At 46.1% G+C, this 13,863-nt stretch overlaps 1 protein-coding gene across 1 annotated transcript in view; it reads left to right on the forward strand.

Annotated features, from left to right (window-relative positions):
- The window catches only part of Actr5 (actin related protein 5), a 13,731-nt gene extending 4,318 nt beyond the window's left edge, over window positions 1–9,413 (forward strand). The window contains exons 3-9 of the mRNA XM_090352353.1: window positions 1–67; window positions 1,070–1,287; window positions 1,830–2,012; window positions 3,320–3,436; window positions 4,311–4,450; window positions 6,097–6,229; window positions 9,034–9,413. The exon at window positions 1–67 is cut by the window's left edge and continues 103 nt beyond it. Of these exons, the coding sequence (XP_090208479.1) occupies window positions 1–67; window positions 1,070–1,287; window positions 1,830–2,012; window positions 3,320–3,436; window positions 4,311–4,450; window positions 6,097–6,229; window positions 9,034–9,291 (1,116 nt within the window). The 3' untranslated portion in view covers window positions 9,292–9,413. The remainder of the gene's footprint in view (window positions 68–1,069; window positions 1,288–1,829; window positions 2,013–3,319; window positions 3,437–4,310; window positions 4,451–6,096; window positions 6,230–9,033) is intronic.
- Window positions 9,414–13,863: the final 4,450 nt, after the last annotated feature.

Below are 13,863 nucleotides of genomic sequence, written 5' to 3' on the forward strand. Positions count from 1 at the left end.
ATCACTCTCAGCCGCATGGAGGAGATCTTGCATGAGCACAGCTACATCGCCGAGGACTACGTGGAAGGTAGAAGGAGATGACATGTGCCTGCAGCTCCTGGGTGACCTGGGGTGTTCCTCACCTTGGTGCCAGCGTGATTCTGCTTGCTTACGTGTCCTCACATCTCCACTCCCCCCTCCTTTTTTTTTTTTTTTTTTTAAAGCAGCTCCTTTCCCTTTGTAGCCATTTAGTATCTAAAATGATTTAAGGAACTGATAATTTAGATGAGAATCTCTTCTAAAGGGTTGCTTTATAACTCCCCCCCCCCTCTCCCATGCAGGTCTTGGAATTGTACAACTTTGAAGTTAAACATGTTTGTTTTGGTGCACATTGCTCCTATGGAAAGATTTCACAGGCTTTTCTTTCTGGACTGGCCTCATACCATGACTGTCCCATTGTCAGTGGCATGAGCCACTGGCACCTGGCCCAGATGGTAAACATTTTTGAGAGAAAGCAGAACTTGTTAGACTTAAAAACAAAAAAAAAAAAAATGATTTTTATTTATTTATTTTTGTTGTTGTTGGTCACAGGACTTGAACTCTGGGTCTGGGTGTTGTCCCTGAGCTCTTGAGGTTAAGGCTACTGCCCTACTCCTTGAGCTACAGCGCTACTTCTAGTTTTCTGGTGGTTAATTGGAAATAAGAATTTCACAGACTGGGCCGGGAGTTTGGCCTAGTGGTGGAGTGCTTGCCTAGCATGCATGAAGACCCGGGTTCGATTCCTCGGTACCACATACATAGAAAAAAGCCAGAAATGGTGCTGAGGCTCAAGTGGTAGAGCTCTAGCCTTGAGAAAGTCCAAGGACAGTGCTCAGGCCCTGAGCTCAAGCCCAGGACTAGCAAAAAAAAAAAAAAAAAAAAAAAAAAGAATTTCACGGACTTTAGTGCCCAGGCTGGCTTTGAACTGTGAGCCTCAGATGTCAGCCTCCTGAGTAGCTAGGATTACAGGCATGAGCTACACCACCCAGCTAAAAAGTTTGATTTTGTTCTAACGCCTTGCATTTCCTGTTCCAAAATGATTTCCTTGCAGAACTGCAGAAGTGGCGGTGTCCTGATTATTATGAGAACAACGTGCACAAGATGCAGCTCCCGTTCTCCAGCAAGCTCCTGGGCAGCACCCTGACGGCTGAGGAGAAGCAAGAGCGGCGGCAGCAGCAACTGCGGAGGCTGCAGGAGCTCAATGCCCGGCGGCGGGAGGAGAAACTGCAGCTGGATCAGGAGCGGCTGGACCGGCTGCTCTACGTGCAGGTGATGGCATGGGCTAGAAGGTGGCACCTCGATGGTTTTTTTTTTTTTTCTGTTAAAAATGTGTCATCTGTACAAATCACCTCTAGGGTCATCAGAATGAATGTCAGAACTATAGGGCTGGAGGTGTGATGTGTGATAGAGCTCTTGCCTAGCAAACGTGGTGTCCTGACTTCCAAAACCCCAGTTCCACCAAAAGATAAAACCCAGAGAAATTAACAGTGTTGAGTGCCAGTGCTCAGTGTATAGCCGGATGGATTCTTAGTGATACACACCTTCTTCATCATCATCATCTTCAGACAGTAACTCCTTCCCCACAAACAACAGCATTTCTGACATCTGTCACCATATTAATTATGCCTAATCAGAGAGTCCTAGATAGCTGGACAGGAGGGCTGGTGTGCACCTTTGGGAAAAGGCTGCTGGGGAATCCTGCGAGCCTTTTGCTGTGCTCCTTATTTGGCTTTTAAATCGCTTGTTTTTCTTCCTGGCTTATGATTGCACTGTTTGTCTTTGAGGGAGAATTGTGACTGCTCTGGTTTCAGGAACTTCTAGAGGATGGCCAAATGGATCAGTTTCACAAGGCCCTGATGGAGCTGAACATGGACTCCCCAGAAGAACTGCAGTCCTACTTACGGAAGCTCAGCTCAGCTGTGGAGCAGGCCAAGCAGAAAATCCCGCAGGCAGAGGTCAACCTTGAGGTGGATGTGGTGGACAGCAAGCCAGAGGTGACTGAGGGACTTGGGGGAAGCACCCTCTAGAGGCCATGGATGTGGAGAAGGCACAAGGGGTTGATAGCAGGTGTGAGAGCAGACAGGAGATGAGTGGTGTCCGTAGGATCATCCTGGTGCGGTGGTGATGGTGCTGGAACTGTCTCACCTGGAGGTCTGGCCAGAAGACCTCACTCCGGGAAGGGAAGGGAAGTGCACCCCGCAGTAGGCTAGCAGAACCACCCATGCCAGTTGTGTGGTGCTGATTGAGTCCTCTGCTCCTGAGCAGGCTGTCATAGTCTCCTTCCCCTTCTGTGCCCATGTCTTATTCGATGCCCTGTGGCTGATCGCTTGCTTCTCCCCTTCCATTGTCATGCTTCCTAAGGACAGGGATTGGGCTTGAACTCGGGGCCTAAGCACTGTCCTTGGTTTTTCTCAAGGTTAGAGCTCTATCACTTGAGCCACAGCACCACGTCTGGCTTTTCTATGTATGTGGTACTGAGGAATCGAACCTGGGTTTTTGTGCATGCTAGGCAAGCACTCTGCCATTAGGCCAAACTCCCAGCCCTGGTGTCTGAATTTTTTTACATATATTTTTTATTATAATTAATAGAAGGGTTACATTATATTCACTGGTGTCTGAATTTTTTGACAGTACTTCATAGATATGCTCATGGAGCCAGTGAGGTGGGGAGGGGAGTGGATTGAAAGAGCAGCCAGCAGAGAAGGAAGCCAGAAAGCCGCTGGGAGAGTTACAAAGCATGATGGGCAGCCTAACCTAGGATAGAAGAAGTTGCCTCAGCCTTTGAGATGAGGAAGGCTGAAGGGTCAGGATAAAACACAGCTGAGGAAGAGTGGAGAGTAAGAATCACAAAGTGGAGCTGGGCGCTAGTAGCTACCTGAGGATTGTAGTATGAAGCTAGTCTGGACAGGAAATTCCGTGAAACTCTTATCTCCAGTAAACTACTCGAAGAAGCCAGAAATAGCGCTTTTGTTCAAATGGTGGAAAGCTAGCCTTGAGCACAGAGAGGCTTGAGATAGTGCCCAGGCCCTGAGTTCCAGCCCCAGGATTGGAGAAAGAAGGCAGGAGTTGGTGAGGGTTATGTAAGAAGGAAAGGTGGGCTTTTTTCACTTTTAGTCTTTTGCTCATGTGTTCTTTCTTTCTTTCTTTCTTTCTTTCTTTCTTTCTTTTTTAAATTAGCTTAGGAATATGTTCAATGTTTGGAACATTGAGCAAACTTCTAATTCATTTTGAGGACTGTGATCTAATGGTAGTGGAGGGTCAGATGTTTGGTTTTGTTCATTCAGTGGGCTTCTGTTCTCAGACCCCTGATCTGGAGCCTCTGGAGCCGTCTTTGGAGGATGTGGACAGCATGAATGATTTCGAGCCCTTGTTCTCGGAGGAAGCGCCTGAAGTGGAGAAGCCTGTCGCCACTGTCCAGGTTTGGCTCCTGCTGCTGAGACTGTGAATGTACTTGGAAGCTGTTGACATAAATGCCTAGTTAGGCTGCTTCTTTAGAAGTATATCTTAACATCTTGGTTGTCTTTCCTAGAAAAGGGGTGCTAGTATATCTAGCATCAGCCAGAATTTCCTGGTACAGGACCTGGGTGAAGTCTAGTACCACAGTCTGAGCGGCTGTTGCCCTGGCAGGATTGTGTGGCCCACTGACTGCAGTCATGGGCTTGCAGACTGGTGTGCAGTGACACCAACACATTAGTGTGAGGCCTTGACAGGGGTGTTCTTGCTAAGAAGGACATAACCAGCCTTGGGTGGACATGTGTCTTTTTTTTTTTTTTTTTTTTTTTTTTTTTTGGTGGGTCGTGGAGCTTGAACTTGGCCAGGGCACTGCCCCTGAGCTCTTTAGCTCAAGGCCACCACCCTACCCTTGAGCCAAATCCCACTTCCTATTTTCTAGGGGTTAATTGGAGATAAGAGTCTCAGGTCCTTTTGTGCCAAGCTAGCTTTGAACCTTGATCCTCAGATCTCAGCCTTCTGAGTAGCTAGGATTACAGGCGTGAGCCACTGCACCTGGCTAACGTGTCCTTTTTATGGGACTTTCTCACATTTCTCCATGGAGCCCTTACCTCAGAGAATGGGAGCGTGACTGACACCAAGCAGTATTCAGAGCTGGGTTGCTGTGCAGTTGAACAGGGTAGAGAACTGGATCATGAAGTTAGGATTGCTGGGGAGAGGCTGAACAGCTCTATGACAAGAACACAGGTCAAAGGACTACTCTGCAATAGTGTAGGAAAATGGCAAATGGGGTGATTATCATTATGGCCTAAATATATCTCTTAAACCTTGGGTTTTTAAAGCCCGTGTTTAACTTGGCAGCATACCATCAGCTATTTGTTGGGACAGAAAGAATTCGAGCTCCAGAAATTATTTTCCAGCCATCTCTCATTGGAGAAGAACAGGCGGGTGTAGCAGAGACTCTGCAGTACATTCTGGACAGGTGAGATGGTGGCATTCCTTGAGTTGGGATTGAAAAGATTTGGTTAAGTCTGCCTAGCAGTTCTTTCTGCTCACTCACCCGTTGTGCTCAGTTAGTCATCTCTCTCATCAGGCCTGCGTGTGGGTATCTGTACATGTCTTCTGGGTGTGGATATGCCTGGTTTGTTGGAAGAGCTTTCAGAACTTCTCTGGAATTTGAACAACATAGTCCCACAGGCACTGGCTTTTTGTAAAGCATCATATTCGACTAATGGTTTTATTTATTCTTTATTTTTTAGACAGTGTTTTATTAGGTAGCCCAGTGTGGCCTCAAACTTGCAATCCTTCTGCCTCAGACTCCCAAAGAACTGGTATTATAGGTGTATGCCACCATACTTGGCAAGACTAATGATTATAAGTCATTCTCAAGAAATTCCTGTGCTAGCTGGGCATGGTGGCTCACAGGTTAAGATCTGAGGATTGCGGTTCAAAGCCAGCTCAGGCACTAAAGAATGGGAGACTCTTATCTCCCATTAATCACTAAAAAATGGGAAGTGGGGCCAGGAGTTTGGCGTAGTGGTTAAAGTGCTTGCCTAGCATGCATGAAGACCCGGGTTCGATTCCTCAGTACCACATACATAGAAAAAAGCCAGAAGTGGTGCTGAGGCTCAAGTGGTAGAGCTCTAGCCTTGAGAAAGTCCAAGGACAGTGCTCAGGCCCTGAGCTCAAGCCCAGGACTGGCAAATAAAAATAAAACAAAAATAAAATAAAACAAAAAAAATAAAAAATGGGAAGTGGGGGCTGTGGCTTAAGGAATAGGGTGATAACCTTGAGCTGAAGAGGTCAGGGACAATGCCCAGGCCCAGGGGTAGGGTGGTAGCCTTGAGCTGAGAGCTCAAGGATGGTGCCCAGACCCAGAGTTCAAGCCTCATGACCCCCCCCCCCCCACAAAAATGCTGTACTTATAAAAATGTTTTCTTGGAGCTATCTAATTCTAGAAGAGTTTACACTTCTTTTTTCGTGTAATTTGAACTCTGGGCCTGGGTGCTGTCCCTGAGCTCTTCAGCTCAAGACTCTATTATTCTACCACCTGAACAACAGTGTCATGTCCGGTTTTCTAGTAATTAATTGGAGATAAGAGTCTCATGGACTTTTGTTCCCCAGCTGGCTTTGAACTGTGGTCCTCATATCTCAGTCTCCTGAGTAGCTATGATTACAGGCGTGAGCTACTCACACCTGGCTTTTGGCTGCCTAGTCAGAGATGGAATCGTTCACAAACTTTTCTGTGTTGTCTGATTTTTTTTTTTTTTTTTGGCCAGTCCTGGGCTTGAGCTCAGGGCCTGAGCACTGTCCTTGGATTTTCTCAGGTTAGAGCTCTACCACTTGAGCCTCAGCACCACTTCTGGCTTTTTTCTATGTATGTGGTACCAAGGAATCGAACCCGGATCTTCGTGCATGCTAGGCAAGCACTTTAACCACTAGGCCAAACTCCTGGCCCCTGTGTTGTCTGATTTTAAACCACAATCTTCAGATCTCAGCCTTCTAAGTAGCTAGGATTACAGGTCGATTTTTTTTTTTTTAACTTTTCAAGCAGATTGAGAGAAAAAGCTTCATTTCTCTGTCTGCATTGTCTTTGAACGTCAAGTTAGAGGGTCATTTCTCTCCTAGGTACCCAAAGGATGTTCAGGAAACACTGGTCCAGAACATTTTCCTCACTGGTGGGAACGTGATGTATCCAGGGATGAAAGCCAGGATTGAGAAGGAACTGCTGGAGATGAGGCCCTTTCAGTCTTCTTTCCAGGTACTAGTTACTCACTTTTAAATGTTTGAGAATAGCAGAAATTAGTTTTCTGATGGTAAAAGTAAAAAGAAAAGATACTGTCATATCTATTCAGATAATCATTATTGATGTTTCCATATCTTTGGTAGTGGTCTTTGATCTGTATTTTATGTTTTTTATTAGCATACATTAGTTGTCTAAGGGAGTTCTCATTGTGACCTTTCTTTTTTTTTTTGACCAATTCCGGGGCTTGAACTCGGCCTGGGCATCGTCTTTGAGCTTTTTCAAGGCTAGCGCTCTACCACTTGAGCCACAGCACCACTTCCAACCCAGGGCTTTGTGCGTGCTAGGCAAGCACTCTACCACTAGGCCACACTCCCGGCCCTCATTGTGACATTTCTGTACATGTAAACAATATATCCTGATTAAACTCTCCTTCTTTATCGCTCTCCCCTATATCCCCCCTTTCTTTAAACTATTCAACCATATTAATCTTCATGTAACATTAGCCCTCCCTTCTCTTTCTGGTGCCTACCCCTTCAACACAGTCTGTTTTATATTTCTGGGTGTGTGTGTGTATTTTGTTGACAATCACCCTCTCAGCCAGGTGCCAGCCCCACAAGCCTGTAATCCTAGCACTGGAGGCTGTGATCTGATGATTGCAGTTTTAAGCCAACACCTGGAAATCTGTGAGGCTCTTATCTCCAGTTAACCCCAGAAGAAGCCAGAAATGGAGTGGGGTTTTAAGTGGTAGAACTCCAACCTTGTGTGAAAAAGCTAAGGAACAATACCTGGGCCCTGAGTTCCAGTCCCAATAAAACTGCAAAAATAAATAAATAATAAATAAATAGTCCTCTCGGAAGTGGCACTGTGGCTCAAATGGTAGAGCACTAGCCTTGAGCTGAAGACCTCAGGGACAGTACCCAGGCCCAGAGTTCAAGCCCCCATGATCCACACACACACACAAAAATTCCTTTCTATTGCTTTTTCTTTCTCTACTCCTTATGCTGTCTTTATATATAGTTATAGTTATTTCCAAAGCAGTCACCCTCCATCTTTCCATTTCCCCAAGCCCCTTAAATACTCTCAACTACAATCATGTTGTGTGTGTGTGTGTGACTGTGTCTGTGTCTGTGTCTATATTCAGACTTGTGGATATTTATTGTATTGTTATGTATACATAGGTAAGTGCTTGTGAATATGTGGACCCTTTAGGTTTAATACCATGTTGTAAAAGAATGAGAGTGGACGTATTGGTCCTGTTCTTGACTTTAGGGGATGGTATCAGTTTTTCTTCATTTAGCATAGGGACTCTAGTTTTATTGTGCCTTTTAAGTTTGGGAACACTCGTTTTGAAGAAACATTCCAATTTCTTCAGATCTTTTTTCATAAAAGATCTGTGTCAATTGAGATAATGTAATTTTTGTCCTATATATGTCCTTTTTATGGTTCTCTAAAATTTTGTTATTTACTGTAGATCTTACAAGATTTCTTTTGTTTGTTAGTTTGTTTTGTCATGGGGCTTACTAGGCCTGGGCACTCTCCCTGAGCTCTTCAACTCAAGGCTAGTGCTCTACCACTTGAGCCACAGTGCCACTTCCGGTTTTCTGGTTGTTAGTTGGAGATAAGAATCTCATGAACTTTCTTGCCCGTGCTGGCCTTGAACCATGATTCTCAGATCTCAGCCTCCTGAGTAGCTAGGATTATGGGTATGAGCCAACCAGAGCCTGGCTAATTTTCTTTTTCTTTCTTTTCTTTAAAATATATTTATTATTATTATTTTTTTTTATTTATTTGGTATTCAGGAATGGAGCACAGGGCTTCATGCATGTTAAGCAAGTACTCTACTACTAAGTAAGCCACCTTCCCAGCCCCACACTATTTCTTCTTTTTTTTTTTTTTTTTTTTTTTTTTTGCCAGTCCTGGGCTTGGGCTCAGGTCCTGAGCACTGTCCTTGGACTTTCTCAAGGCTAGAGCTCTACCACTTGAGCCTCAGCACCACTTCGGGCTTTTTTCTATACATGTGGTACTGAGGAATTGAACCCGGGTCTTCGTGCCTGCTAGGCAAGCACTCTACCACTAGGCCAAACTCTCGGCCCGACTATTTCTTAGTAGTAATGGTAGCAGATTACTAAGCACTATAAAGTCATCGTCTCCCTGGCATTTTCTAAGCCAATATGGTGGGACCGGAGGTGGGCTCAGTGGTAAAGCACTTGCCTAGCACATGTGAGACCCTGGCTTTCATCTGTAGCACCACAGAGAGAGGGAGGGGGAGAGACAGACAGAGAGAGAGAGAGATCCCCTTGTACAAGTTGTTTTATTCCTAGGCTTATATGTCTGTTCTCCCTCCCTTTTTCCATCTGTTCCAGAAATTCTAAAACCTCCATTCCCACTTGAGGTTCCTATGGCAGTGGGAGGGTGGAGGAAGGAAGGGAGCAGAGGTGACAGGAATGGGAGGTGAAGAGGGGCTCCATAGACAGATCCTGATTGGAGCAGGATGGTTACTGTGGTGGTCAGGCCAGAGTAGTTGAGGGATCCTGGGGGTCTGCTGATGCCCAGGTCCCCGTGGGGATCTGCCTTGCGTCACCCTCAGTTCATCCCTCCCTGAGAGTTGGGATTGACAGCCAGTGCCATGTGCTGTGCTGTGCTGTCTAGTGCTCTCATGGGGAGAGTACAGAGACTGTCCTGAGTTACGTAGGGTCCCGTTCGGGACTCTGTATGTTTCTGAGGATCAAAGGGAGGGGCTGTCACTGAGCCGTCGAACATCCATGACTGGAGCTCAAATACAAGACCTCCTGCCAGTGTTCACCCACTTCTTATTTCAGGTTCAGCTTGCCTCGAACCCCGTGCTGGACGCTTGGTATGGTGCTCGGGAATGGGCCCTGGACCACCTAGAAGACAGTGGAGCCTGGGTCACCAGGAAAGAGTATGAGGAAAAGGGAGGAGAGTACCTCAAGGAACACTGTGCCTCCAACATCTATGTCCCCATCCGCCTGCCCAAGCAGGCCACCCGTGCCTCGGAAGTGCCAGCGTCCAGCAGAGGTGCTGGGGGCAGTGGAAGTGGTGTAGGGGAGCAGGCCTAGTGATGGGGCTTCCCGAGCTGAAGCCTGTGCACGCTGCATTGGCCACACCTACCACATAAGGGGACACTGCTGTCTTGGCCACGCAGACCATGTGAGGGATAAGACTGTAACTGTGGGGAGTGTCCTCCTGAGCCTCCCAGGTACGTTGGGCTGCAAACTCCATTTCTCTATGTAGAACAAAGACACGGGACAGTGGAGACCTTCAGCCTCCATCCTGGTGGACTGCTGCAGCGAGGAACTTTGTATGGCCTCTGATGTCGGGGAACTGTGGATAGCCTGTGTCGTCAGCTTCCGGCACCAGTAACTGAAGACAGGTGGAGGCCAGGGCAGACAGAAGGCATACATGTTTCATACTGCATTTGAAAGCCTTGAAAGAGAAAATAACAAAACCCCCAAATTTATCACTGTGGCTATTCTGCAATTATTCATTTTATTTTATGAATACTTAGCAGGGGGAGGTCTAGCACATGTATTAAAAGGCACTGGTGGTTCACACCTGAGGATTGCAGTTCAAAGCCATCCTGGGCACAGAAAGTCTGTGAGGCTCTTTTCTCCAGTTAACCACCAGAAAACTGGGGGAAGTGGCACTGTGGCTCAAGTGGTAGAGCGGTAGCCTTGAGCTGAAGAGCTCAGGGACAGCGCCCAGGTCCACAGTCCAAGCCCCACGACTGACAGGGAAAAAAAAAAAAAAAAGGTAATGTTTAGCTCAGCATAGTGGTACACACCTATAACCCTAACACTTGGCGCAGTTGGAGGCAGGAGAGGAGAATCCTGAGTTCCAGAATTTACCTGGGCTTCATAGCAAAACCCTGTCTCTTAAAATGAAAGGTAATGCTCATGCTGTCAATTTTAGGGTCTTGAGAGCAAGAAATGCTTCCCTTCTATTATTTTCCCTTACAAGTAAGAGGAAAAATCCCAGATGCTGACAGAGGGCCTGGGCAGGTGAGCCTGGGCACCTCAGATCTCACAAGCAGTAAGTTGGCCTGGGTCTGGATTTGGGTGTGGGGTGGGGATAGGCTATGAGGCAGAATCTTGAGCTCGTCTCATGACCTTGTATGACCTGTGTGTGCCCTTAGGGAATCCTGACCTTTTCCTGTACACAATTACCTGCCCCAGAGGGTCTGGTGTGCACTGCACCGGTTCATTCAGCTTGGAGTAGCCAGGGCCTGGAGCGGCATCAGGACCGTGTTCTCCACAGCTGTGAGGACAAACACTTCTAGGTTCCTAGATTGTGATCATTTGTTACACTAGCCCCCAGTCAGGCTGCATCAGTGAATCTACAAGAAGGTGGGAAGTAGTGAAGCCTTCTGGAAGAAAGTAACTTGCCCACAGAATGGAAGAGTCCCTGTCATGACAGGATCAAGAAGACAATGCAGAGGTTTACCTGAGTCAGCTGGTGTGGGGTGGAGAAGCAGCCCCAGCAGTCACCATTCTAATCTGCATACCTCGTAATAGAAATGCATGCATCTTGCAGTATCAGTCCATGTCTGGTTTGTTTCACTTAGAATGTCCCGCAAGTTCATTCGTGTTGTTACGAATGGGCATGATTTCTAACAGAAGTGTCTGCCTCATTTCCTTTATCCATTTGCTTGCGTGTATGCTGTAGCTGGCTTCGTGTCCTGGCTGTTGGGACAGGACCATGGTGCAGAGAGCGCCTAACAATCACATTTTGTGCTTTCCATGTGTACCCAGCACGGGAGTGCTGCCTCTCAAGTTTGAGCTTTCACACTGTTCCACAGCAGCTGTGCCATTTTATATTCCTACTGGCACTTCACAACTTCACTAATTATTTACTTTCTCTGTGTGTATGTGTATGTGTGTGTGTCTATGTGTCTGTCTGTGTGTAGTGCTGCAATAAACATGAATAGCAGATGTCTTTTGGTAAGTTGATTTACTCTCCTTCAAATATGTGCTCCAGAATTCTATAGCAGGCTCATAGGGTAGGTTTGTTTTCAGTTTTTGAGGAATCTCTGTGCTGACTTCCATAGTGGTTGCACCAGTTTTCAGTCCCACCAACAGTGTATAACGGTCCCTACAACTTTTTGTGTGTGTGTGTGTGTGTGTGTGTGTGGATCATGGGGCTTGAACTGTAGGCCTGGGTGCTGTCCCTGAGCTCTTCAGCTCAATGCTACTGCCCTACCCCTGGGCCTGAGCGTTGACCCTGAGCTCTTCAGCTGAAAGCTCTACCACCTTACCCTTGAACCAAGTCCCATTTCCCATTTTCTAGAGGTTCATTGGAGTCTCAGGTTCTTTTGTGCCCAGGCTGGCTTTGAACCTTGATCCTCGGATCTCAGCCTCCTGAGTAGCTAGGATTACAGGTGTGAGCCACTGCTCTCGGCTTTCCTTTAGCCATTCTAAGAAGTATTTTCAAATTAACACTCCTGAGTATGAATATTTGCAGCCCTCCCCCGCCCCCACAGGGGAGGATGATTCTCTGTTCTTAATGCCTTTTCCCATATTTTGGCCCTGAAAGTAGGGACAGCTGCCAGCTGTTATAGCTGATGAGACTGGGCAGTTAATTTGAGGACCTACCAGTCAGTCACTCCCTCTCAATCCTAGCACCTTCCCTGTGTGCCAAGTTACTCATGGCTTGTAGGAACGGGATGAACCAGTAGGTCCTGTGATGCCACCTGGTGGCATTTGAGGAGAATACCACAGTGACAATGGATACTAATCCTCTTGTCTGAATTCATGGCTGATTTTGCAAAAGGGCCAAATTAACAGGAGCTGTCAGAAGGCACCCTCTGTTGGATGAGAAAGGTAAGAATGGTGATGGTTGAAACATGAAAATGATATAGTTCTTTGCGAACCAGAGAAACAGAATCCTGAAACTTCCCTGTATTCTAAGTTTGAGTTGTTGGCCTACTCCCGGTGCTTGATCTAGACAATGCACATATTCGCACTGGCAAGAAAGACAGGGCCCACACTTGCAGGGGAATGCAGGTGTTGTTCCTGAGAGCATCATGAGAGGAGTCTGCTACGTTGAGTTAAGCAGAGCTCATGTAACAACAGCCTTAACCTCCAGGCCCAGTGTGCTTACTTGCCTGGAAATGCAGGACTCCCATCCTCTCCTGTTCTGAGCTTGGTTACAAATGTTACATGAGGGGCCCTGGAGCATAGACTAGTGGTAGAGTGCTCGCCTGGTATACATGAAGCCCTGGGTTCAATTCCTCAGTACCACATACTCAGAAAAGAAGTGGTGCTGTGGCTTTAAGTGCTAACCTTGAGCAAAAAGTATCTGAGGACAGTGCTCAGTCCCCAAATGTTACATGAGAGCAAGTAGTATTCAAAGTCATATATCAGTTTCAGAGAAAACCACGTGCTGCTAAAAGAACGTTGATCCTGCCAAGCGCTGGTGGCTCACGTCTGTAATCCTAGGTACTCAAGAGACCTGAATATCATGGTTCAAAGCTAGCTGAGGCAAGAAAGCCCATGAGACTCTGATCTCTAGTTAACCACCAGAAAAACAGAAGTGGAACTATGGCTCAAAGTGATAGAGCACTAGCCCTGAGCAAAAGAGCTCAAGGACAGCACCCAGGCTCTTGAGTTCAAGCCCCACAACTGGAAATGCTTTTACACTGGTAGCAGTGCTTGTCTCTTACCCTGCTAATAATTTTTTTGTTCGGTTGTGGGACTTGAACTCAGGACATGTGTATAGCTCATGGCTAGCTAGCACTCTACCACTTGAGCCACAGCACCTACTTCCATTAATAACTTTACTTTTTTTTTTTCTGTTGGTTGTGGGACTTGAATGCTTGGCCTGGGCATTATCCCTGAGCTCTTCAGCACCCTACCCCTTGAGCCACAGTGACACTTCCAGTTTTCTGGTGATTAAGAGACTCTCTTAGAATCTTTGGAGATAAGAGACTCTCGGGACTTTTCAGTGCACTGGCTGGCTTTGAATTGTGATCCTCAGATCTCAGTCTCCTGAATAGCTAGGATTAAAGGCGTCTAGGTGTAATGATGTATTTAATCTCAACCCTTGGGAAACTGACACAGGAAGACCTATCTGTAGTTCAGAACTAACCTGGGCTACACATTGGAACTTATGTAGAAACAAGACTTACGTATCTAAGTGACTGAGGATGCAACTCGCTGTGGAGCACTTGCCCAGCATGCCAGATCCTTGGCTTATTTCCTAGTCCAGCAAAACAAACTCCTGGTGTAAACAATTCCCAAACAATCCAACTTCAATCCAAATGAGAACTGGGTCCTTAAAAGCAAAGCAAGAGAAACAAATCCAGTTATATAAGAAGTCGGTAGCTTTCACAGAGGATTTATTTTAAGTGGCTTTAAGTAAATGACTATTTTAAGTGGCTTTTCACAGTTGTTGGCAAAAAATAGTAGCTGAGTGTACATCTTTAGTAGGATCTCTTCTAAAACCAAGTGAATTGCAAAGAAGTCTTCAGTTTTTAGAAATTATGCCAATAATAGCATTAGTATGGTTATTATAAAAATAAGTAGATATGTCCTGTGTATTCAAATGACTATGTTAATGTTAGGAGTGGAAAGTTTTAGTATAACAAGATGCATAATTATGAAATAGGAATGACATAGAATTCTAAGTTCCAA

This window comes from Megascapheus bottae, chromosome 18 (genome assembly GCF_031878675.1).
Source record: "Megascapheus bottae isolate mThoBot1 chromosome 18, mThoBot2.hap1, whole genome shotgun sequence".
Taxonomy (NCBI): domain Eukaryota; kingdom Metazoa; phylum Chordata; class Mammalia; order Rodentia; family Geomyidae; genus Megascapheus; species Megascapheus bottae.